At 35.6% G+C, this 27,639-nt stretch overlaps 1 protein-coding gene across 6 annotated transcripts in view; it reads left to right on the forward strand.

Annotated features, from left to right (window-relative positions):
* The window catches only part of ERC1 (ELKS/RAB6-interacting/CAST family member 1), a 307,518-nt gene that overhangs the window by 87,264 nt on the left and 192,615 nt on the right, over positions 1–27,639 (forward strand). For all 6 annotated transcript variants that reach the window (XM_035550781.2, XM_035550783.2, XM_035550786.2 and 3 more), the window contains 2 exons: positions 358–525; positions 8,824–8,991. In XM_035550781.2, the coding sequence (XP_035406674.1) occupies positions 358–525; positions 8,824–8,991 (336 nt within the window). The remainder of the gene's footprint in view (positions 1–357; positions 526–8,823; positions 8,992–27,639) is intronic.

A 27,639-nucleotide genomic window follows, 5' to 3' on the forward strand; every position in this document is an offset into this window, starting at 1 on the left:
AAGGGTACATTGCTGTTACAGTTTTGCTTCATCTTCATTAAAATCTTGTCCCTGCTAAGTAACTGGTTTTGGTCAGTCCTTTGAAAGATGGCTAAGAATAGATTGACTCTGTTAAAAAAGAACATCTCTTAAAAAAAACATTATTGCTCTCCTCTCTTTCTCCTTGTACCATCTGCTCATGACACAAATTTTTGCTGGCTCTTCATTCAAGATAACTGAAGGCTTTAAAATTATTTGAGACAAGTTTAGGGTATAATACTGTTTGTTGTTACTTATGTGAATTTATCACTATTTTTGAAGCAATGATACAAATTTATCATTATTTTTTCCTTTACCCACCTTTTTTTGCTTTTTCAGATCGGTCAGGTAAAACAGGAGCTGTCACGCAAAGACACAGAGCTGCTAGCCTTGCAGACAAAGCTGGAGACCCTCACAAATCAGTTTTCTGACAGCAAGCAGCATATTGAAGTCCTGAAAGAGTCTCTTACAGCTAAAGAGCAAAGAGCTGCCATTCTGCAAACAGAGGTAAAATGGGCAGTTCTGTACTTTATGACTTTCTGCAGATCAAGAGATGAAGAGCATTATTTCTTTTCCTCTTGCTTAGGTTATACAATTCCATAATGATGCAATACTGCTTGTTTTGAGCACGTTGTTTCTTTGCTTACATGCTTGGGTTCTCTTGGCCAGGGCTTTGATGGTAAAGAAAGTATGTGTAAGTGAACATATATGTACCTGTGGATGAATGTACGCTTGTACAATATGCTCCTCTAACATATAGTCAATAATTCTTCCAAGGCACAGCTAAAGTGGAAGTTGCAATGCCTGAGCTAGGGGGATTTATTTTCAGTGATCTCATAGCTAAAAGAGATCAAAGAAAGGAAGTATATAACTTCCTGTGGCTTTACTACTACTATCAGCATGTACGGGAACTCTTGCATGTGAACCTGTGCTTATACCTGAAATACGGGCTTTCACGCTTTACGAAGCATATCCAAAGATAACGGAATAATATTTTCAAAACTGATAAAAAATTCTTAATAAATTCCCATATTGTGTAAGATGACTGCATATTCAAATATCAAATGAGCAATAAGTATAATATATACACTACTGGACATTCTTGAAAAACAAGCATGACATGTTGAGTGAAGGCAACATTTCAATCCACTGGCATGGAAAATTGTAGTGATAGGAGAAGTCCAAAAGATGGCGGTCATGCATCAAAAAATCTTTGGGTTGTTACTGCATAATAGCAAAAAGCTAAGAGCTAGGAAATAGGCATGCAGAAATTTTGTGGCTAATGGTGGCAGAAAGATTTCATAATACGAGAGTGTGAGAGAATTTATTTGAACTTTTTACCCTCATGTAGCTTTCCTTTAGCCACATTCAGTAACTCTATGGATGCGCATGGCCTTAGCTGTCTGCAGAAATCAAATTACGCAGCAAATGTCCTTTGATGTTCTAAGATGGCTTTTCTGATTGTTCTCAGGTTTATGTAAGAGCAGAAATAGTAGTTCCTTTAACACAGTACTGTTGTAGATATGACAGTGAAAGTCATAAGTAACATCTATAAAGTCATAACAAAAGCATCTATAAAAGTCATAACATAACATCAATAAGCAATGCAAGTCTTACAGGAAAGAGAATATCTTTAGGTATTAAATTTAACTGACATAAGGAACGAAATGCAAAGAAACCCGACAAAGATCATCTCCAGGTCAAACAAAGGCAGCAATTTTAAATTTTAAGCACAAGTTGAAAATGAAGGTTTATGTTTAAACTTGATTTTATTAACAGACAACTTGACAAAGGTAAATAACTTGGATTGACCAAGGAGATAGCAGACGGAGAGCTGTTAAGGTTCTCTGGAACAAAAAGAGAAAAGTATGCACTCAAAACCTTTTCTGGTTTATTTTTTTTGAACTGGGCCTGTTCAGCCTGGAGAAGAGGAGGCTGAGGGGGGACCTCATCGCAGTCTACAACTTCCTCGCGAAGGGGAGTGGAGAGGCAGGTGACCTGTTCACTGTAAATACCAGTGATAGGACCCGTGGGAATGGTGTTAAGCTGAGGCGCGGGAAGTTTAGGCTGGACATCAGGAAGAGGTTCTTCACCAAGAGGGTGGTCGCACACTGGAACAGGCTCCCCAGGGACGTAGTCACTGCACCAAGCCTGTCTGAATTTAAGAAGAGATTGGACTGTGCACTTAGTCACATGGTCTAAACTTTGGGCAGACCTGTGCAGTGCCAAGAGTTGGACTAGGTGATCCTTATGGGTCCCTTCCAACTCGGGATATTCTATGATTCTATGATTTTTTAAGTGTATTAAATAAAAAACAACGACAACAACAACAAACCTTTCCTTCCTAGTTTCCTGTTGGCAATAGAAATAGAGTGAGTTAATTTAAATGACCATTTTAGTTGTGGTTTAATTCTACAAGCTAGAAACCTTAATTTTGCATTTGTTTTTATTTTATTTTATATTGATACTTTTAGATTATTACTTGCAACTAGTTTCATTGGTATTCGTTGGTATAACTGTGAAAACGTGTTAGTTTACAATCATAAAATTCTTTTTAAATTTCTTCATTTTTTTTGCTAGTCAGGAATGTACCCTAGATTTGTATATGTTTATTTAGGAAAAAAATAAATAAAAAAAAGAATAGAAATTACCTTTCAAAATATTGTTGAAAGTAGATATTAGGTAAGCAAACAATTAAAAAATACAAATAGTAGGTTTTGATCCATTATAATGTTTGAAAGTATTACAAATAAATCACTGGGTATTGTGGCAAACTTGCAAAGCTAGAAAAACATTTAACTTCTTCCTTCTATATAGTAAAAGGCACTACTTTTCTGCTCATGACATGAAGTTCCTGCAAGAATTAACTTTTAACAAGTTAAAAGGCTTTGGTAGATTTTATTGAAGTTCATGTCTTAACATTGATTGTCATTATTTCAGCTGTTATGGGAGGTAAATGTATTTCTTCAACTAAAATGTGCATAATTTAACTTATTTAAAAACAAAAAGACGTTTTTATATACCCTTGATAGACACTCATGATAGTTATTCAAAATATTTTGATGTCATTTTAGCTGAAGGCCACAGTAGTTTGTTTTTTTTTTCTTTTTTACTGTAGAAAATCCTTATGTTCTATTCTCTAATTTGCTATATTACTATATAATCACTGATAATGTCTATTCATCACTGGTTTCTTCCAAATGGGTTTCTCATATAGCACTAGAATGCAAAACCAAATCTCACTTTCTCTGAAACATGAGAACACCTTTAATAATAAAAGTGCCTGAAAAGAGAGTTTTTCTGCTCTCTGCTTTTAGGTTATTCACATACTTTGCTTCCAGATACCATAACTGAAACTTAACTGAAATAACTGCACTAACAGTGAAGGATGATTTTCTATCTGTCTTCCTGTCCTTGTCTTTCAGTAAGCAGATGCTGTGGAATTAAAACATTAACAGTAGTGTTTTAGAATGATGCCTCTATGACAGACGTAAATGGATTATGGAGTTATGAATGATGTCACTTCTCTAGAAGAGTAGTTCAAATACAGCCTAGTGTGTTTTCCATAGTAAAATGTAGCAATCTGGCATGGATTGAACACATAAAAAGTGCTGTTGATTAATCAGAGTACTCCTTTGTGTCAGAGTTAAGCTGAATATTTAGAATTATCCATTTATGTTCATGAGAATTTTTATGTAATTTCAAGATATTTATACTTTTTGAAAGATAATCACATCTTTTTCATCCTTGCTGATGTATTTGACAAAAAGCTCGACAATTAAATCATCATGCACATTACCTTTCTTCTGTTTTCAGGAGTGATCCCCTCAAGCATAAGATCGAAACGCATTGATAAAGTACACTGTTGAGATGTTTGTTGCATCCTGTGATGCAACTGTTTCTGAAAGTGTATCTTCCTATAAAATAATTTTCACTAGCAGCAGGGTAGGAGCATGAGATCCTGCTTGGCCTCACTGAGTTGTTGACAGCAGCAGTCAGTGTTAAAATATCTCTAGACCTTCTCTTTAGACACCTAGAGGAAATTAGGAGGATGAGGAGAGGTACATTCTCTGCCATATATTGGCAGAAATACTTACAGGGAAGAGATATTTTAAGGTTGTATTTAAGTAAACATTTTGAGGGAAAAGAGCATACCTTCATGAGCTTTTGCCAGTTAGTCTTCTATTAAAGAAAACTGCAGATAGATGAGGAAAAGATGTCAGTAAAATGTCTCAAATGCATATGACACCTGCCATTGCTAGAACTACAAAGAACAGTGTCCTATTTGTGGGGTGTTTAGCTTGAGGGCTATTGGGTGGAGAGGATATTGTGGTTAACTCTTCATTTTCTGAAGGAGCCTTTAAAAATAGCTCTAAAAGTGTACAATCCTTTTGTAAATAAAACAAAAAGTAAGTATTTATTTTGGATTTTTTTCCATGTAACGTTAGTATTATGTCCCAGTGAGCCCTTTAGCTTAGTTCATTGCTGGCAGGTATGTGACTTCAATGGGAAGTTAGATTAATCAGTGAGAACTTTCCATTTATATACTGTCCATGCTGGCATGGTACTGTACTTGGTCTATTCCAGATGGTAAATTCAGATTTATATTCAATAGAAAAATGAATTTGGTCCTCAGGACATATGTTATTTGCTCTGAATGTCTTAATAGAACGCAGAACTCTCTGTAGTTCTTACTTTACTGGGGCTTTTACCGGCATTTTGGAATTATAGTAGTAGACTCTCCCAAACCAGAGGCATTTAGAGAGTGGATCATATTTAATAAGGTGTGTATGAACGGGAGCTGGGTGTCTCCAGCAAGACTTGTTAGCACAGGCCCCATTAAGACCTATGCAGACACCTGCAATCTTTCTCAGTGCACAAGACTGTGTTCACTGTGTTTATTTAATACCATGTACTAGAGATTGTGGAAGAAGAGTTGGAACTGTTTTCTGACCTGAGCAGGCCCTGAAAATAGTAAGTACATCAGTCCTGCCTTGAGCTTAGAGGCCTAGGAAGTACCATACAGGCTCGGCCCAGTGTGTGCACCTCAGCTCTGTGAGGTACTCATGTCATCTTAGTTGCCCAGATAACTGGGAGCTGCATGTTCATAAAGAATTCACTTCTACATGCCAGAATGGATGTTGCTGCAATTGGTATAGCAAGTTGAAGAGTCAAATGTAATTTAATTATTAAGATAATCAATGTCAAAAATTGAGAATCAAGTCCTGCGAACTGCCACAGTATGCAAAATCAGTCAGTAAACATAGCTTTTAAGATTTAACTCCTGACCATGCTCTCAGGGAAACAGCTGAACTCATTTTGTGTTTCCTGTCTTTCAAACAAACCAAATAGAATATCACAAAAGTGATCCTTTTTAAAGTGTCATTTTTCATTTCAGGTATTTGGATACTTTATATAGCATTATCCGTGGAAGCATAAAAACAACATTTCGCCTCACACACCAAGTATATTTTTATGTCTTCCTTTGTGCATTTCTCAATTATCTCTGTATTCTGACTGCTGACATAGATAGGAGAGAATTACTTCAACATCTGCCTTATAAAGTAGCTGGCTCTTGTTAGAAGTCAGAGCAAGCTCTTAACACATTTCAGGATTGATACTCTGTCTGTTTCTTTTGCTGCCAATAGTGTAGTAAGAACAACAGAGAATAAATATTTTGAATTTTGCCATTAGAAAGAAATCAGGCCTTAGATAAAATGTGTGGGAGATTCTACCTTCTGATGTGGCTGAATGGAGCATGGCCTTGTTCACAGATCCAAATGAATGGTTCAACCATGGCTTGATCACATGGCAGTCAGATGTGAAGAGTCACTCAGTCTCAGGAACAGAGTAAAGTATGTTTTTTTCTAGGCATCATTGACATCTTCATAAACCCAAGTGCAAACCACCAGCATCACAATAATAGCCTGATTGCTGGTGCATGCTAGAGATGATGGGAAAAATAAGAAAAAAATATGTGGAACCTAAGTCCTGTTGTCTCAAGCTCCTTGGTCGCTTCTGAAAATTTCTGTGGACTTTTGAAAATTTTAGTGATTTCCCTAAGCTATAAATTGGTTATTTGCTTCTTAAAGTTAAGACTAATTATAAAACCCAAGATTTAAAAAAAAAAAAGGCTTAAGAATAAATTTAGTTTAAATATTATGTAATTTCTTGTGTTAATTCTGGTAAATATTGGAGTTACTAATGTTCTAGTTTTTCTTGGAAATTCAGAATTCTGCATGCTTTATATATGGCTATTAGGAACAGTCACAGAGTATTGTTTACTGCTACAGGAAAATTCTGTGATTCTGTGGCTCCTAACACCGTTTTTCGTACATGCTTCTTACAAGGAAGAAATTGAAAAATCTTATGTATGGTATGCAGCTGAAAAGAGGTGCCTGTCTAGGAAGGCTATTGTGTTGAAGGCAGCCAGAAATGTTCTTGTTTTACTAAAGCTTCTTGGAAAATTGGATGGTACGTGCAGGCCAAGTTAGCAAGCACATTGTTTTATGAAGAACTAGCAGTTGCCTGAGCTGTGCTGTAAGATTTTACTTGCCATGCGTAATTAAAGACATAGCAGACTATTACTGTGAAAGCAGTTGGGTTAAGTCTGGGTTAAGACAACACCATCCAGGACACAGAAGTCAGGAGAAGGGGCGTCAGCACCTCAGTAGCTGTTTGCCTAGTCGTTTCCATGTGCAGAGAAAATCTTAAGCTGACTTTGTTGAAGTTGGCATCACCTGACTCCCACAGACCTCAATTCTTGTCACTGTGGGAGGATGCCATACATAAACTGAGTTGACATGAATAAACAAGTGCAGTGTTCTGCCAGGAAAAGTGTTAAGGTGATGACTGTGTATCCTGCCAGCCTTTGAAAATATTCCTGAAAGTGTTTTCTGTGGTTTCCTAGGCAGGGACCTCACACAAATAAAACCAGGAATGCAATTTACCCCAAACCATAAGCTAATATAGAGTTCAAAGAGGATAATCAATCAGAAAATTGAAAGCTTTCTGTGGATAAATTTCTGTTTGCAGATGTTCTGTGTTCATGTAATACTTTGCTGTAGACATCTGGAGTGTCTCAAATATTTTGTAACACAAATGTTGAGGGTATGTAGATATGCTTGTGAGAGAGATTTTCAGTTTCCCTTCAAGTATGAATGAAAATGACAATTAGTTTTACTATTAGGTATATGCAGAGAAGGACATACCTAATCAATCTCTGAATCTGTTTCTTAAAAGAAGGCAAAGTCTGCTCCACCTGCTAAACTTTTCATTACAAACAGTGTCAATTCCATATATCACATTTGGGTAGTACCTGTTACTGTAATATCACTACAAAATATACTCCATGCACTGCTTGCTGGGTGAGAGGTTAGGAATGTGCTTTTAATAATGTATGTGTAAGTGAGAAGGCTCCAGACATCAAGGTGGCAGCAGGACTGCAGTGCTGATGGAAAGAACAGGGCAGTTCTTTTCCCCTCTGGCAAGGACTTGTTGCTCTGTGTAAAAAGAATCAGACGAAACAACAACGGCTTTTGTGGGCGTAACATACTGTAAACATAGAGCCTTAGAGACAACTTTTCCATTAGCAAATTGAAATAAAGTGGAATTAGAATAACTCATTAAAACTAAATGTTGCTCAAAATGCCATAAGCAAGTGACTACCTAAACTCTTCCCCTTGCTGGAGTTGTCCTTGTCGTCTTTTCACTTCATGTCTCCACTGTGCAGAAGGACCAAGAAATTCAGTAATCACCCTGTTTACTCTGTGTGACTGATGTCCTGTAATGGCTTCAGCTAACAGGAACCAAATCTGATACTGTCAAATAAGATTAGCAGCCAAGCTGGCAGATTTGAGCTTTGTCTGAATGCTGAGTGGATAGGGGTCAGTGGGTTTCTGTTGCTATCTTGAGCAGGTTGCTGGTGTTGGATTTCGTATTCTACAAAGGTGTTTGAGATTAGTCTGTGCTCTGTGGTGACCTTTTTTTTCTCATCAAATTTATATTCGGGTAGCTCTGATTCCTTCTCCCATTTCTTTTTTCTTGTGAGCTCTGTGTTTCATTTGTGCGAGAGAACTGTAGAAGGAAAAGCAAAAGCTTCTCAATGTGCAGTTTTGAAGTTTGAGGGTACCACAGAATTCTCAGAGAGTGTTTCTAAGTTTATTGAGACTCTTAAGTATGTTTGTGTGTCCAAATTGCATTCACAATATCCTGTAGCATGTCATTTGTTCCATTTTATCTTTAATACAAAGCTGCATCCTACAGAAAAAAATATATTTAAACTGCTTCATTACTATTTAAACTAAATATTCTTAGCCCTTGTAAAGTAACCCTCTTCCCATGTTTTGATCTGAAGTGGCCACACAGACCTGTGTTTTCATTACGTCCAGGCTGAGCTAATACTTTGATTACAACCTGGAATACGAAGTGACTATTTGGTACTAACAGTAAACATTTAAATCTCTGAACATTAGTAATCTTTCAAATAAAAGGGTCGATTTTCCTACGCATGAGAGAACCTCTGCAGCTTAGAAGAATTGTATTCTTCTGGCTTCTACTTTGAGGGGGAAAAATGCCTAACTTGTATCCTGTAAGACTGAGCTATGTCTGAGGTATGGTTCGAGATACTTCAAGAAGGAACATTAATGTCATATAACTGGAGATTAAAACATGATTTTTTCAGTGTTTTGTCTCCTATCTATTTGTAATTTGATAGCACACACTTCCTTGTGGAAGAGCAGTTTATCTTTTTAAAAGTTCTCTCCTTCATTGCTAAACAAACCGTTTCTGCATGTCTGAATCTAGGTGGATGCATTACGCTTACGTCTGGAAGAGAAGGAGACTATGTTAAATAAGAAGACAAAGCAGATTCAGGAGATAGCAGAGGAGAAAGGGACACAAGCAGGAGAGATCCATGACCTGAAGGACATGCTAGAGGTGAAGGAACGCAAAGTTAATGTTCTTCAGAAGAAGGTAAGATTGTAGATGTCTAAGTCAGATACCCATCTTTGACACAGCCTCATTCCTAAGCTTGTCAAGACGTCTGAACTAGAATTTACATTTTGGATGTTAGTGATTCAGTCTGTTCACTTAATGAGAAGATGGTGAATGATGAATTTCAATTTAAAGTTTTGAAGAAAAAAGAAAAAAATTTTAAAGCAAATGTTCCCTTTCAGTGGGTGCAGGTGCTGCTTCTGGTTGCACTGCACTGTTAAAAAATGCCTGAAGTATTTGTAGGACGCATGTCTTATGGAAAATCAATCCTTTCACACCAACCACCTTAAAGCCGCACTGACGTGAAGCATTGGGTACAGTGTGACTGATACCAGTATGTGAATAAATGAATGAAGGGTTGTCTCAGTAGAAGCAATTAGGATTATTCCTCTGTAATTTACTGAGAAAAATTCAGAAGAATTCAGTAGGTATAACTTTCATTAGAAATGCAGTTATATCATGCTTAATTCTTCTCAGGAACTTGTAGAAAAGGATAATCAGAGTTCAGACTATCCTACATAACTTTCTGGATAAGAAAATGTAGACCTTGTCTTTGAAACTACGGAGGTCTGGGTAAAAAAAAAATGTAGACCCTGACACAGAAATTAGAGAGGTTTCCTAAAGGACTTTGAATCCTAGGGCAATGAATACGTGTATATATATATATATATATATATATATATATATAGAGAGAGAGAGAGAGAGAGAGAGAGAGAGAGAGAGATATTAGTTTATGGAATAATTTTTTCTCTGTTTGCATTTGTACATAAGATGTTCTTGGATCTTGTTATGTATGTATTAGGCTCTGAATGTGCTTTTTTTTTTTCTAGATCCTTTAGCAATTCTATGGAGTTCTTGTAATTTTAATAGTTCAGAATATTGATTAATTTCTCAAGCCTGGACAATGCCTTTTCTTTGAGTATGTAGCTATAAATCATGAACATTTAGGTAATGATCAGTTCCATTACAGCAAAATTCATGTGGGAATGGAAGTTCAGCCATGGAGTTTAGCCATATATGTGTTATTAATAATTCTAGAACAGCCTTATTCCCAGTGTTCATGGTCTCGCTTTTTGACTTTTTCATCTTTGTGGAACACTTAAAGACTTCGAATTTTTGTACTGTACTTTCTCTTTGTTTTCAAAATTGGTCATGCACACTCCAAACATTGATTGAGATCCCAGCAGAATGCTTAACCAAGAAGCGGGGAATCAGACATTTTTGTAAATGTTAAATGTCAGCAAGGTTATTTTACTTTCATTTACTCTTACATTGTTGGCTTTTTTTTCTCATTTATTCTACTTAACTCTTTAGAATGATCTTCTATTGGTTCATTCATAAGCAGTGCTGAAGGCCCTATTTTTGCTCGTTTTCTGTACTTGTACTTCTTGAAACCACTCTAGCAATTATTAAGACAGTTTCATCTTGCCTCTTCATGTGGCTACCCTGATTTTGAGGTTTGTTTGCTGCTGATTTCATGTAAAAGTACTTGATCTCTCCAGATAAGAAAGTGAGGTCCCAAACTTTTAGATGTGAAGTTTTTTAGCTCTTGTTTTCCTATATAGCTCAACAAAGGACAATATTACTGTAAAAGTGATTTGAGCTCTTTTTGAAAACCTGTCTATGAACTTCTTAAACAAAGAAACATATACCCTGTCTATAGAAAAATATCTCTTTCCTGCTGCTAACTAGAATCACACACAGATTTGAATTTGCTTTAGCCTTCAAGTTGTTGGAATCATTTTCTTTAACATGAACTATTAAATTGTTAGGTTTTTAAAGCCAAAGGTATTGTTTTCAGTATCTATCATTAGCAAACCTAGAATATTTTTATGGAGAATTCAGGTGACAATCCTTGAACCTGAGGTTTGTGATGCAATATGGAATTTATTTTTGGTTTGTATGGTCCAAGGTAAATGAGCACAAATTCAGTCCTTTAGACTTTCAACTGAATTTCTTAATTGTTACTTCAGACCTGAAATCTAAGACTAAGTCTGGGAATTTCTATAGATTCTGCTTTGCACTTTCTTGCATAAAATCTGTTACCTTAAAGTGCTAGAGAAAATTTTGAAATCTCATTTTGTTCTGATATGTGTCTCTCCTGTTTTTGACTCTACAGATAGTTATGTCAGCCCTCTGCCTGAAACTTCAGAAGCCTGTATCTCCTCTCATATGAATGTTATTCTCTTAAAGAGGAAAAAACCCTCTATTTTTTTTTACCTTTTTGCATTTCTTAAGTACGTTTTTATTGAAGTGCACAGCCTCTTTTATGCTTTATATAAGTGTTTTCAGATCTTCTAATGGCAGTTCAGAATTTTATTTACATTTAAAAAATGTGTAGCCTTTAAACATTCACATCCATACAATGACGGTAGTTTTTTTTATTTGTCCCTCTGATTATAAACTGGTAATTTCAGAAAGATCAGGTTTCTAATTGAAGATCTGGATGATCTGGTAGCAGCAGATCTTTCTACTGGCATAGTTATCTGTTATTAAATGCTTATTTTAAGTTTACCAAAGTGATTTAAGCGGTATTTAGGCATTTTAAGTGAATACAGTGAATGACTATGAAAGATGTGTGGTACAAAAAAGTGTTCATCTTGTATAGTGTTAAGAAATGTTTTTCTGTGGATTTCTGAAAACAGCAGCAGCAGCATAAAACTGCTACTTGCAGTTATGAGGAAGAATGGGGTACACGTACTGGCATGTTGAAGGAATTTAACCAAATAAAGTATTTGATTAATAGATACTATTTAATCAGAATTTACCAACTGTTTTTCCTTCAGCATATGCGCAGATCGAGGATAGTTTTGAAGTGTGTGCTCTCATGAACTAGATTTTGAACTCTAACATATTTTTAATGCTAGGTAAAAAAATTAAATTGTATCAAATACTAAAATCATAAAGATGTTCAAAGAAAAATATTTATTGGAAAATCATTAACTTATATATCATCAATTTAGGAAAAGTTTTTTACTTTCTTTTAAGATTACATAGGTCACCTCTACTAATAATATAGGCATAGCCAAATGATGTATGGCTATGCTGGGCATTTGGACTTCTGTTCTAAATTTTTATATTTTCTGTGGCTGTTTTAGATGTGTAATCACCTATTCTGATGACATTGACAAGAAATACTTTGGTATGGTGTTCAAAATTGCGTTGTGCTAAATTTCTGCAATTTCCATTGTTGAGACAAAAATTATTTTAAATACACCCTTTGATATTGAGTCTCTGTTTGGATTCGTTGACATAGGCCATTGCCTGGTTTGTTTTATGAACTGTTAGTATCATTCTAGTTCACCGCTTTTATTAATATAGTAAAGTATACTTTTCGGTCATTCTGAAATCCAGGTGAAGAAAGTAATGTTTACTGGCTGATTAACGATCAAATAAAAGACACAGAAGAAGATTATGAGCAACAAAAATCTGAAAAATTAACATGACAATAGGCATCACTACTGATACCCAGTAGGTACCAAAATACATGTTCCAGGTTGCTGAGAAAAACACATGCTTCATATCTTCAGTTCTGGAATCTTTCCAGAACTGGAAGCTTCTACAATGGAGGTGGTTGATAGCATCTTTACTTGAGACAAGAGAAACAGTAGAAATGCTAGAAATTTGGACATTACAGAAATGGTCTTTATGTCTGAAATTTTGACGAAAATCTTTGTTTTGTAGAGCTTCGGGATTATTGTTTTTTAATTCATTGAAAATAAATCTAGCATAAAATCTCATTTTCAGTTGTTAGAAACCCAAATAAGGGGAAGACATCAGAAAATAAAATGAGGAGCATTCTGAGCAAGTCAGAACCTGAAAAAGATTAAGTTGTGCTTCATTATTCTCTCTGCCACATCTGTCTGTCAGTGCTGGTAGAACAGAATGGAGAGGAGTGGGGAAAAAAAGGTCAGTGCTTTCTAATCAAAGCATTTTAGAGAAGTATCATTTGCGACAAAAGGTAAGTAACAGTTACAATGAAGAAAAAAAATTATATATATATATATGTATGTATATATACATACACACATATATATATACATATATATATACATATATATATATATAAAAGCAGTGAATTGTTCACCCTTTGCTTGGTGGAGGGGCACGTTTCGTCTTTGGGAGTGTAGTTAATACTCCCTTCATTGTGCAATGCAGCTGCAGGCAAATTAAGTTCTAGTGTCTGAACATAGGGGTGTTTTTTGGCAGCTCCCTACACATAGTGTGGTAATTGACCTGTGATAAAGTAGAGGAAGAACACAGATTTTTTTGTGGCTATGGTGATGTTACTTGTTTAGCCAGTATTCAGGAAGACTCCAGGTGCATTCCTCCTGCTCTTTTGAGTAAGAAGCATTGTCTTTCCCCAGAGGAAAATAAATTCTGTCTACTTTTCAAAAAGCTTAGAAATCAAAACAAATATTTATGCTTAATGATAAGAAATATTGTGTAGCAGGAGAGAAGGACTGCAAATTGAATTTATAACTCTGTTGTTTAAAATCAGTATTGGTCATAGTTACTGCAAGAACAGAGTTGATTTAGTATTCATAACTTCTAAAGTTCAGTGTTTTTACTTTAAGGGTAATTTTGTTTCCATTCCCTCATCCATAAAGTAGATTCGCCTCCTCAAGCATCTCTTCTGATGCAACTCTGAAGAGACAAGAGAACATAGAGAAGGAACTACATTTTCAAACCTTAACTCAGTTTATTGTAGTTTCATCTTCCCTGGTGTGGCCTTCACATTCGTTATCAGATGAATGAATATATGATTTTCTAAGAATTAATAAAATGTAGGGTGGAATTTTAGATATGCCTTTCAGATTCTCTAAGATGACACTTAGTGCTTAAAAATCCTGTATTACTAACACTTCACTTGATGACCTGTTCAAACCTGCAGCGTGTGTCTGAGTTTCAGGTTTTGCTTTCTCTATAGAGAAGAACAAAGTAAGAATGTCCTATCAAAGATGTATGTTTACAGAGTGAGTAATCATATGGCCTCTCATTTAAGACCGGATAATTTTTTGCCTAGGTAATATACCTGTGGGCAAGCTTATTCTCTGCTTTTTACATGATTGAATTATGAGCATGTAAGGAGGAGCACTGTACAGTGCTCCAAGATTATATTAGATTGCTAATCAGCCCAGCTTCTGCAGGGAGGCAGAATGAAAGTATTTGATGTGTTCTCTGCTCAGACAGGATTGATAAAATAGTTACTTTTCTTCAGGAACAATGTGTCTTAATAAGCAGGGATTGGGCGTATTTCCATAAATATTTTTCTGTCAGAAAAAGCCATTCTTCCGCTCATTTTACACCATGTCTCCATGCATGCCACTGAACTGGTTCCAAACCCAATTTAGAGATTTCAACTACCACAAAGAGGACGTAGAGTCCCCACAGGGTTGTGCCAGCTTGTTTATAAAAACTGGCTGTCGTGACCTCAAAGATGTGTCCTGGAGGGTCATGACGGGACCTGTCCCTCCGTGTCCCCGAAGGGATATCAGACCTTTGCTGCTCCTTTTTCCTTCATTCCAACCTTTCTATTACAGGCTGGCTGGTTATCACTGAACACAGCAAACTTGAAATGTATGGCTTTTAGAAATTTCCAAGAGGTATAGTCACTTTTCTTTTCAGGAACACCCTCTTAGAAGTGTTTTACTATGTGGGATGGGATTATCTTCTGTTAGGGTAATAATAGGAAAAACTAGACAAGCCTTTTGTCCTTGATGTCTATCAAAGTATCACTAGATAGAATATTGTAGTAGCAGTGAAAGCAACTAAGGCAACTGCAGAGTCTTCATTCTGTGAGTTCCAATTCGGCATAATGATCCTGTGGGTTTTCTTAATTTTCACTATTCAGGGGGATTAGTTGTTTAATTTCCGCATGGGAAATGAGGATGCAACACACAATTTACTTTCATTTCACAGTGAGCCATGAACACTTTGAAAATAAGATCCCTTACCCTTATTCTTTCACTTCCTACTTCTCTGAGAATCCACTGAGACTTTTGAGCAATTGCAGCCCAGCTCAACTGGCATGATGGTTTTTGTTTGTTTGTTTGTTTTTTATTTTTCTCTAAATATACAGCAGCTAGTAAGAGTCTATTAGGGTAGGTTTTTAGTTTAAGTTTAAAGATGTCTGATTACCAAAAAGATCTTAGAGTTTATTAAAAACATTTCAGATTCAGTGTCAACAAGATATCATATACCTCTCAGGAAAGACTTTAGCCCATGAGATTTGATCTTTTTAAATAATTTCTTAGCCATATAATAACACATATCTTTCTGATTTGGAATATTGGTCCTAGAAGGTTTACAAGCATAGCTTCAGACAGTTTTTTCAGTGGCAGGTATCCTTAGTTTACAGTTGCTGGTAGAGGTGACAGTGTATTTTTCAGGGACTCAGCAAGGAATATATTTCTGATCTTTTTGCCTAATCCAGATTAGTCATGGCAGATGTCTTGTTGTAGCTTGAGGTGCACTCCAGCATTCTCATTTTAAGGGGTTTTGGTTTCCAAAGGAACAGATGTTTCACAGCTGAGTTGGGTGACACGTATGCAGTGCTCCATATATGGCCTTACCAGTGCTAATGTAGAGGGAAGTGTCACCTTCCTTGACCTGCTGGTAGTGCTCCTCCTTGTGCCTTTTCTTGTCATTCATTGCTCTAAGAATTTTGATTAGGAAAAGTGTTAATGATCTGAGCATGGTTTAGTTCTAGTGGAAGGATTCTGTTGGTATGTTATTATCAAGTCCAGCTACTTACTCCCTCTTCCCAGACCTACATAAACTTCTAGCACACTCTGGCACCTGGCCATGTTGTATCACATTGCATGGATGTTAGTAGCTTTGTGAACAAAACACACTTGTCTTGTAAGAAAGGACTTTCTAACCAACGGGATGGCACAAGGCACATTGGCCAAGTTCCTACCTCAGTGTTTCCACAGATGTATCTTTCCGCAGTGTCTCTGATATTCTGCACTATATCCTGGAGATAGCAGACTGCACTCTGCAGAGTATATCTGTTCTTTCTAGAATCCCTCAGGTGTCTGGTTTCCTCTTCTACTTGAGAGATAAATTTTGTATCTGGGAGTCTTGTGGATCCCCTCTTCAAGTCACTAGCATCTAGTTCATGTTTTATCAGTGTACAGATCGTGATTTTATCATGCAGGAGACTGGGAGAAACCTGGAGCCTGTTCAGTTTCCTTTTTGAATATTATTTCTGTAGCCTCATCAAAAATCTTTCCGAATACAGTTTCCAGGCTCAACATATATCAGTTTTATTCTTGGTGTTTTCTTTTTTTCATGTAAATTAGAACAAAACATTCTTTGATTCTACAGTATACCAGAAAGAGTATATTTGAATATCGCATAATTATTCTGGAGCACTTAAGCTTCTCGTGGAATTTTTTCAAGAATCAGAGGGCAGTTAGTATTTATATAGAATTATATTTATATAAAATTATCCAAATAATGCTCTCTTCATTTAGTTAGATTTAGGTTTTCATATATGAACTTAGAGTGCATGCACTTACTGCTGTTTTCCTTGCAATTATCTGTTCATAAGGGTAGCAGCTGCAGTAGGATCAACCTAACTCTGTAATCATTATTCAAGCAATTTGCCACCTATTAACTTATACATGTATGACTTCTAAGAAATTTGTAAGAAAAAATAATGATATGGCTGGTTATTCTTAAAAAGCATTAACAATGGTAATTTACCAACAGTGGCCATGATGTTTGATATGTTGGCCACAAGGATTATGTGATCTGTTCTTTTTACGGTGCCTTGTGGAATCATTCAGAAAAGCACAATCATTATAATCTAAATAAGTATTATTACTAGTCACCTAAAATGTAGGATGGATGGAGAATTCCAAATAAATACTGCATGGATTTGGAAAAATAACTCAAAAAATGTGTTTTTTAAATGCACATTTTAAAAATAAATCTGAAAGTTGCATAAAACTCACTGTTATTAAATTTCAGTGTAGTGAAATCTGTAAGTGAATTTACTCATGTGCACTTTGAAGATTGTTTAGTAAATTATATGGAGCATGTTGACCTAGTGCAGAAAGAAAAATTTAAATTTGAAAAACCAGTTTTAAACAAAACACATTTTATGTTATCCAGTAATTTTTAGTGTACAGTTATGGTTGCCAATGCAGCAACTATGTTAGAGAAACCCACTGGATTCACAACAAATGTTATGTCTGGTTATATTATAAATTAGAATTTGTAATTGGAGCATATGTTGCTTTATTTTTATATAACCCTCTCTTTAATATATGCTCTCTCTTTTGCTTGGAGCACCGTGTGATACCACGGTAAAAATAAAAACATCTGGATCGTACGTAACACATGTACCTCTATTCCCAGATGAATGATAATACTCTTTTCAAAAATCAGGTGCTGTTCTGATGTGTGTGAAAGATAGCAAGCCAATTTCTCATTTTGAGATATAGTAATGTACAGAACATTTTCTTGACGTATACTGATGTTATTAAAGAATCTTGCCTGTTGCCTTTGGTAACTGGAGTACTTGCCTTTTTTTTTTTTTAATAATGAATATTCACTTGTCCTTTTAGATAGGTAATTTCAAAGAGAGAAGGAAAACAGGACTGTGGGGTTAATGATTTTGGTTCTGTAGTTCAGCTGTTGTAGCTGGCTAATGTAGGGTTTTCAACTGATATGCATTGCTGTAATAGTGTTACATAAGATTGGTAGCACCAGCAGTGTTACAAGAAAACTCAGTGGGGTTTCTGGTGTTATCTCTGCTCCAATGTTCCAAAAAACTGAAACCACAATTCAGCAAATCTGTCATATACAGAAGGGATTTTTTTGAGTATCCCTCAAAGAGGAGCATTTTAATATTACGTCCTTCTTGTGCCTTGAGATAACCTCTTGATTGGCAAGACAGAACATTACTCATAGGTAGTGGGACTGACAAATTCTGGTTTCTTGAAGGGATCTGGGAAAACAGCCAACTTTGGGGCCTCTTGGTTTCATTATAAATTAAACGTGTAGTTTTTCTGGCAAGATAAAGCTAATAAGCTTTGTTGGTGTGTTCCCTGTCATGCTAGACAAATACAAAGTTCCTTATGATTGAAGAGACAGGAAAAGCAAGGGCGTATGCCTTTTTTGAGGTTGCTTACATCAGTCTTCCTCACACGGCTTTTCATTGCTCTCTGGGTTGCAAGACTTCAGAATTTCCAACACTTTGGTCACCGCTGAATTGCTGTCCAGGCGTTTTCTGCTCCCCAGGGGATTGTCTGAGCTGCGTCTGGAACAGACATTACTGATACAACTAGCCAACTTAATGATCTTCACTACAACAAGGCAGAAGTAATTTTTCAGTATAAATCAATATTTCCTGGTTTCAAGAGTGGGTTTTGAATCCGCTAGGCTAGGTAATCTTCTAAGTTGGGTGTCTGTTCAATATGTATACAGTTATTAGGACTGTCATAAGGCACAAGTATATGAATAGCTTTCAAGCTTGTGACTTCACTTAAGCAAAGGTTAAGAAAACTTCATTCCACTATGTGGTCACTATGGAGCAGTGTCACGAGGAGCAACTAAGATTGCGTTGTCCTAGAACAACATGACGTTGATAATTAGGATGCCCTTCTGCATGATGAAGGGCTTACATATCTTCAAGCAAAGATGAGTAGAGCATGGTTTTAAACACAGAACTTCTGCATAAAGAGAACCACTCTTCCAGCCTTTAGGTTTAGTAGAGTGATGATTTGCCTAAAGTAATCTGTGGTATAAAATGGAAAACAATGTGATCAAATGATGATACTAATTTAATATATTGGGTTCTTAGGTTCATACATCTTTGGAGCACAGGCCATGAAAGAATTTTATTTGGGAGTTTGATATTTTTGTCAGCTGTCACTGTGTGTTCTGAAGTAATTCTGTAAAAGCAATAATAGGTAAATACTCAAAATATACATACATACTCTTGGGTTTAGTATTTACAGTAATACCTTACTCCTCCCTTCCTATTCATCATTGTATTTCCTTTCAAGGAGAATGAAACAGGATAATGACAGTGGTTTGGGCATGTTTTACAATGGGGTTAAAAACATCTATCCTTTCCAGAGCTCTCCCCTCTGGTTTAGGGCAGTTTTACCTTACAGTATTTCTTTGATCATTTTAATAAATCAGTGATTTGGACAATGTAATTGACTGTCTAAATCTCATTTAAAATCTTCGTTCAAGGTATAGAGCTGTATTGCTTGAGTGATCCTTAATGATAATGTAAATGAAAATGAAGTTTAGTTTGCTGTGAGGATTTCCTTTTAGTCAACATTAAATCCCCATATTCCCATCCTTTCCACTGGTCTGTCTCAGTGTTTGTCTTCTCTGCTCTCCATTTTCCATTCTTAGCTATTGCAGTGCCGTTGCAAGTTAAGCCTCTCCATTCCTTTTTTTTCTGTGATGAGTATGTGATTTGTAGCACTATACTGCTAAGTGGATGTTTCACTAGTTACGGTATCCTTACTCTATGTAGAACCAAAATCAAAGTCTAAAGCACATCAAGAAAATAGCATCAGTATTTCTGAGTATGAGAGATCAAATTGCCATAGAACGAAGAGTATTTGACAGTAATACTCAATGAAACACTGCACTTAGGGTTTATTCAAGTGTAGAAGTTTAATTCATAATTTACTAAGTTTTTCACTTTACATTTTTTAAGCATTATGTAGCCTTGTAAAGCTTGAACTACTCCAAAAGGAATGTCACAATTTCTTAGTTTTACTCTGTTTCTTGTAAAACAGAATGTAAGATCTATGTTGACATTTACTGGTTCCAAGTTTTCCTTGATTTATCAGCCTTTTGTAAGAAAGGGAGAGACTCTTCCACAGTGACATAGTTTTGGTTTTCCGTATTTTGAATGTTTGGATACCATCAATATAAAAATTCTCCTAATTATAGTATTTGTATTTTTTTTCTGTAAGGAACTTTCCTAAATCAAATCTGCACATATATCAGCAAAATCCTTCCTGGAACTTGGTACAGGAATGAGGAAACATCCCCCAAATGGTTGTGGTTTTGTTGTTGTTCAGTTTTTTTTTTTTTTTTTTTTCTTCCCCAATGTATTTGTATTTGGTGGCTCTTAGGAGGAAATCTTTAGAAAGCATAGTCACAGACATTGCTTCAAAATGTCAGGACACAGCTGAAAGGAAAATTAGCATGATGCTATTCTTCATGATTAGGCCAGGATTTCAACAAAATAGATGTCATTCATAATTAGATTGTGAAATAAATTACCAGCTGATTTTGATTATGGTTCTCAGTGCAAGTGACATTTTATCACATGTGAAATAAATGAGTAATACATAAGCTTAGTGTTTCATTTTAGGAGAAGAGAAGCAGAGTCTAAATGAATTTGTTTTGCTATTTGTGATAGCATTGTTCTGTATTAAATTACATGGGTGAATGAAAGTACTGTCCTGAAGTTGGAAACAATGAATTGTCTTAACAAACAACCCAATTGGAAATCTTGATATTGGTGGGTAATGCATACATGTTCTTAGCTGATAAATACTGGCAAAACCAAGAGGTCAGCAAGTGAGGCTTTAAGATAAAACAGTGATAGAGATGTGTTTTTTTGGATTATGTAATTAACCACTTGGCTCAGATAATGCTGAAACAAATCTCTTATGATCAGCTTTTATACTTTCGTTATTTAATTTGCATTTTAAATATTGTCCATTCATATTAAAACCTGTATGCTTTGCAATATAACCAATATCTGTGGGTTAGAAAGAGTGCCTCCTCCTGCGCCCCTCTCTTCAAAAACCCCTCTTATATTGGCCAACACTCCATGGAAGGATTTTTACAGTACAAAGACTGTTTCTGAGTAGATTGGGCTATTGATATTATTAAGCCTCCTCAGAATGAAGTAATTTCTTAAGTAAATTTAACTGTTTTACAGCTGTCTAAGGACGTGACTCATTGCTAATGTGTAATTTTTTCTAAGCAAATACTTTGGAACCGAGACAATGTTTAAGAATGTGTAAATTAGCTCCCTTGAAAATGTGAATTTCAGGTTATTTGCCAACTCAAGAGTCAGTCTACAGTCTGTAGGTCTTCATTCCTTCTATTATTTTTTTTTTCTGACTTGAACTCTGCAAGATTCTCCTTAGAAGCTTATAAGGAAAATGCTTCTCAGCATAAGTTTTCAGAAACTGAAAAGTTTGGTAATAAGATTGAATTTCCTTCAAACCTTCCAACACAATCTATTTACTAGCAGGACAGAAAGACTGCAAACACAATAGTTATATTCTGAGAGTATGATCTGAAACATCTGGTTTAAATGCTGCTTGATATAGGGAATACAATAGCACAGGAAAAATTCTCTTCTATTCAGAAGATGCTATAATTGTAACTCAGCTTATGGCGACAGTTCATTAGTTCAATTTTGCAGGGATCTGTCAGCAAACCGGAGCTACCAGAGGGTGATTAAGTATGCGAGGGAAAGAAGGACAAGAGAAAACAAAGGGATGGAAATGTCCTCAGAGATTATTTTTGTAAACAGAGATGAACTATTTTTCTGGTAGATACAAATATGCTAGCAAAGCACCTTTGTGTGGAAAAAAAAAACAACACTGAAAAGAGAATAGTCTTTTGGATCAGTGTCAATTGTTTGTGACTCCTTCACCACAGGTACAAAATAATTAACTGTCTATACAAGTTATTAAGTCAGGCTTTGTTATAGCAGCTCTTCTTTCTCCATACTATTCTTTTCTCAAGTCAGTATTATTGCATAAATGTGAATACAAAGTCAGGTCAAGAATAAAATGTTGATTTGATTAGCAGTTCCCCAATTTCTTTTTTAGGCATTGTTTTCACTTCATAACCATTTCTTCCTTTGGAAGCAGAAGCAACGTGCCTGTTTGTGGTCCATAGATTTATTTGGCGTTGTTGTTTGTTTGTTTAAACAGAAACCACAATAATAAATTCTTTGTGCTTTCTAAGCTGCATAGCTACAAAATGTTTTATTTGTGTAAAACGAAATACTGTAAGATCATCATGCTAATTTCTAAGGATTTTCATCAGATTGGAGATCATGAGAGTAAAAATGGCAAAAAGATTTAATCTTCAGAAAAAGCAACTGTTTTGGTTTTGTTCTCTTTTTTTCTTTTTTTTTTTTTCCACCCATGGAAGTTATTCTGAATTATAACTGGACCTGGGTGGAAGTCAATAAGAATGTACTGTGTGTGATGTACTCCTGTGCTGGAGTTTCCCAATCTCAAATTCTTTTTCAGTTGTGTCCTCCTCCATACTCTCCCCATCCCTTTTAGCCTGTTTCTTTCTTATGCCAGTACAGATCAAGGTGTTAAGGGATCCCATCGTACATCCCAGAATCTCAGTATACTAGTTTCAGCAACATCAGGGCATTTTGAATTGGTATTCTGGTATGATGTTGCAAAGAGAGCGATGTTCCAGGTAAGCATTGAAGTAGGAGAGTGGTAAAAAGAAAAAAAACACCTTACATGTGAGGCAAAATAAAAAGTAGTCATGTCTTCAAGGAGTAGCAAGAGGAATGTAAATTGAACAAACAGATTTAGCACTTAACTGAACATTTCACCATCCCTACATTGAAGTGTTAACCGGTAGTCCAGAATTTGATCTTTAGAGAAAACTGAAGAGAGAGAGACAACCACTGGTTTCTTGCATTTTTAGAGTGTCTTTAATTGACTTAATGCTTCACAAATTTTATGCAATTAACTGATATACAAAGTATTCCAGAATCATTTTTAGCTTGTTCATTTTTATTCTTGTTCAAGAACAAGAGTATTACTTTACAATAGTTTAACTGCATTTATATCCATTGCTTAAATCATAAAGTAAAAAGAGCATACTGAATGCGGATGAACTTTGGAAGAAACTCTCACTTGTGTTTGCCAAAACATTAGTGAAAAAAAGAAAAATTTCTTTGATCTATACTAAACTTCAAAACAGGTTAAAAATCTCACCCTTGGAACAAGACACGGTATGCCTGAAACCTCAGCGTAGCACATTGTTGCTAGTCTTCAAAATTTAACTATAAAAATTAATAGCAAGAATATTACTTTCAGTCTAAATGATACAACTCGGTGATACAAATGATATTCACAAATGACATATCTTATTTCACTCTGGATTTGAATAGCAACACCTTATATTGGAGGTTGAAACAGAGCCAATACACGTACAAAAGATCAAATTTTGTGTCTCCATCCACAATAGAAAGACAATCATAATGATGAGATTTTTAGTATGACGTCTATAAAACTAGAGCTTAATCTTATAAAACTGACCAGTAATCTTTGCTTATATGCTGTCATTTTGGTCTCCAAAAGTTACTTTAAAAGCATAGTAATATTTATAAAACTCATAGTAAATTTTTCTTTAACAGTCTCTTGGGATTTAAGGTGACCAACACATTTTAGGAACAAAATTTTATGAGTTCAGTTCCCTCTCAATTTTTTGGTGTAAATGCCTTACCCCTTCTGAAGCAACATTTTTTTGCATATGTCAGATACAATGATGTGATCTTGTCTGTTGTAACTGTTATATTCTCATCTTGATTCTGATGCAACCCCACCTTTCTCAGCTTCTCAGATATCGTGGGATTGTAGCAAAATAAAGTATGACTACAGACTATCAACTTCTTGCAATGGATTTGTATTCTTACGTTGCCATTGAAGGGAGTGACATCTCTTCAACCAGAAAGAATTGTAGCTGTTTTATCATCACATACTTGCTAAGTTGCCAACTCTGTCTCCCACGCTATCTTTTTTTTCTCCTCCATGTTGTTATTCCTGACATGGACAGACTCACCTCTGCCTATAATTGGTGAGATTCCATCATATTCTAGTCAATGACGCTGAAGCTGACATGGCCAATAGTGCTGTTATAAAACCATGGAAGAATTGTTCAGAAAACTCACAACTTATATAAAGTTTTTATTTATTTGTGCAGCTCTGCCATAGGAATAGAATAGAAAACTTCTTGTCCCACCTGGTTATTTAGGTCCTTTTTACAGTACTGCTTGCACTGGATGAAACCTGGGATCAAAAAGTGGGAGGCTTAGCAGCCTCCTGAGGTATTCTCATGTACATCTGCTCTTGTAATACAGTCAAGGAATATTATCCTATGTTACAGTGATTGTCTTTTATATATTCAGTGTACATTAAGATGAAGATGAAATATTACTGATGAAAACAATCTCTTTGCTGAGCTGTGTTGGGGAAGTGCAGAACATAAGCATTTTCCCCTGTTTATACAAAAAAGTATGGTGAAAGATTTGTCTGTAGGTAAGTGATATAGCTAGTTATTTTGATATTGGAATTACAAACAGAATATGCAATGAAATTCCTCAAGATTGAAAAGGACCTTGAATATGCAAAAGAATGATCTAACTTTTAAAGGGCTCTTAAAACTGTTTTTTTCTTTTTTTCATCATTTTGTTCCTTTTAGAAGACAAGCAAAATATCAAAGAGAAAATTAAAAGTTGGAAGTGAAACATAAATACAGTTAAATCATGTTTCAGTCCATGAAAGAAGCTGTTGGAAGCTGTTGATCTTTGATTAAAAACAAACATTTTGAAGGAGGAAAAAAATATTTTCCAGTAACAGGAAGCAAGAGAAAAAGAAATTGAATTACCAATTCACAAACCCACTGTATTTATTCTGATGCGGAAGTCACTGGCACAGTAGAATTCAGCTTCTTGAGTGTTGTATTTATCCACACCTCAGGGTTTATGGTGGTTCTACAAAAGTTTTTCTTGGCTGAAGCATAGTACAAAGGATCTACTGATAACCTGTAACTAGAGGAATTAGGGAATCTAATGGTCTTTATGGGTCTTAAACTAGATATGTCTAATTTAATTCCCTGAGGTGTTTTTTGTTCTTTGTGTTTGCATGGGGTTTTCAGTAGGACTGCTATTTGCAAAAAGTAGAAGTTTCCTTGCCTTTGGAACAGCATGCCAGAGGCAACTTCTCTTGCCTCTACTCCTGTGCTTCAGGGCTGGAAAGTGAAATAATTGGTTTCACAGAACTAGGAGTAAATCATCCAGGTTGAAACAAAATAGTGCCTGACACCAGGTAAAGTTGGAGAAAAAGATTTCAGTAAATCATTATTGTTGAAGAAATTGCTATGCAGAGCAGATCATTCCAGTGTATGTATGTATACCTTTATAGTAAGCTTAGTGTTTCTAAGCTTCTAGAAGATCCCTGTCTTTACCCTTCAAAATAAGTATGCATATGAAGAGTAAATACGATTAATAATCTAATGATAGTATATATATTTTTTTCCTATTTAGAAAGTTTGTACATAAATATATATGTTTCCTAGGTTTCTAGAACATTTCAGGGAAAATTTGTCATCTTACTGTTTCAAGACTAAACAGTGCTCCTTCAGTTCTTGTCCCTTTCTGTATTCCAGAGGGCTTGGAGATTCCGTTGCATTTTATTTCATCTTTCTTTGGGGAAAAAGACCCTATTTTGGTCATCTGCTTTATTTCTGTCAATTATTTGAGAATTTGTTTGGTGTTACTTTTTCATTTTTCCTGTTGTATAGGAAAAGAGGATGATAAAACAAAGATGAGGTACATCATATATTCTTTTCAGTGAGGGAACTCAGACGACTTGCAAAGTCATAATAGCAAAGTCATTTATATTAACAGACTACAAAGGCTAGGTGTAGAATATTAGTTGCTTTTTTCTTCTGATTATATAATTTTGGATAACCTATAGTTTAGCTATTATTTGTTTCAGTGGTGCAGGTTTGGGAGAAAAATGGAATAAAGAAATTCAGTTATTGTTCATTGTGATTTTGTAAAGGAAATTCTGCATCTGGTGTTGTATAAGTGTTTAAATTTGGACTCATGAGTTGAGCCAGTTTTCTGTAGTTGAAAGGCACATCCTTGTTGGGAACTATCAGTTATCCCATTCTGCAAAAGGCACATTTGTAGGTAGCTTTGTTTTTTTGTTGCTGTTGTTTTTGTTTTGTTTGTTGTTGTTTGTTTTTGTGTTCTTGTTTTAGTTTTTTGTTTGTTTGTTTATTTTTTGATACTGCCTAGGTATTAGTGTGACTTGGAACAGTTTATTGTACCTGCTGTTCCCTGAAGGATAAAGAAAACATTCATTACTCCAGACCGCAAAGCATGTATGTAGACAGAAAGAAAAGATAAGTTCATCCTTTTTGCATATAACCTTTTTTTTTTTTATATATATGACAGGGTGCGGTTGTAATGGGAAGATGCTTTAGTCATATACAGCACTGTTACATAGCTTTATTTTACTCTCATCACAGTAAATAGTGTTCGTCACACATGTAAATGCATGTTGTGCTTGTGCAAATGGTTGTGCTGCCTAGGCAAGCATCTTAACATAGCTGGTTGTGAATTATTTAGCTGTCTCTTGTGTGCAGTTTGCTCACAGCAGAAAGTCACTCTGCACTCTCCCCTCTCTGGCCAGTTGGTGCCTTTGCTGGAGTGTTTCGCCTCTAGAAGTAAACACAAGTCTAAGAATAGCTCACACTTCTTTGTAGTGTATTTTCATGGCTGGCTGTCTAAACAGCCAGTCTGTCTAGACAGCTGACGACACTGAAAGCTCCAAAGGTCGAAAGCAGCCACATAGGCTACTCTCAGGGATGTTACCTAGTTGGCAACTGCATGTGTGGGCACCATGACGGCTTCCATTCACAACTGCTGGAGTTCTCTCTCAGACTCCGTGTGCTACATGCATATGCTATTAGGGCATTAAATAATAGATGGGAGTGCATTAAAAAGTTGGAATTTTCAGTTATTTCCAAGTCACATGAGATGTTACTAGGTTATGCTTTTTTGGTGCTCTTCAAAATTTATGAAGTCATTTCTGTTGTGCTCAATTTAAAATTTTAAGCATAATTTGAAGGCCTAATACTTTTCCTCTAAGAGAAAACAACGAGGAAGGTAAACTAAAACCAATTTTAGTACATTCCTTAAAAACTGGGGGAAAAAAACAAAACAAAACATGTATGTTATTCTACTGCTATCAGTAATATATAAACTGTGTATAAAGCTGGATTATAAGTTTACAGGTGCTTACATAAGAAAAATTAAAAAACCCAACCCAGTATGGAGTATCTTATACCAGGAGATTTCTTCAGTGGCCCTGAGTTACAGAAGACCATTAGCAAGGGTTTCCCTGAATTAGGTGGTTCTTCCCTTCTTCCTCCTAACTTCCACATATAATAAATTACCATTTTTTGTGACTAAATGTTCAGCCTCTTGCAGATTCTTTTAAATATATCGTTACTGATCTAGACTGTTTCACAAAACAATGGTCCAGAGGTGATTTTAATAGAGAACAAAGTAGTAGTTGATGGCTTTAAATACCTGTTTGCTCTTAGATCACAATGTCTCAGTTCTTCCAGGGTAGAGCAGTAAAAAGTGGGGATATTTGATGTATTTCCAGTAACTGAAGAGCTTCTAACTGTTGTTAGACAGGTGAAGCAAAAAGGCTAGTAATGCTTTCAAAAAGTTTACTAAATAATGGACTAGATAGTCCTTGGGGTTGTCTTATTGTATAAATGGATTTCAAATAATATCCTGCTACAATTGTTTTGAAGATAGGCACCTTGCTTGCCACATGTCAT

The sequence above is a fragment of the Cygnus atratus genome, chromosome 1, assembly GCF_013377495.2.
Source record: "Cygnus atratus isolate AKBS03 ecotype Queensland, Australia chromosome 1, CAtr_DNAZoo_HiC_assembly, whole genome shotgun sequence".
Lineage (NCBI taxonomy): Eukaryota > Metazoa > Chordata > Aves > Anseriformes > Anatidae > Cygnus > Cygnus atratus.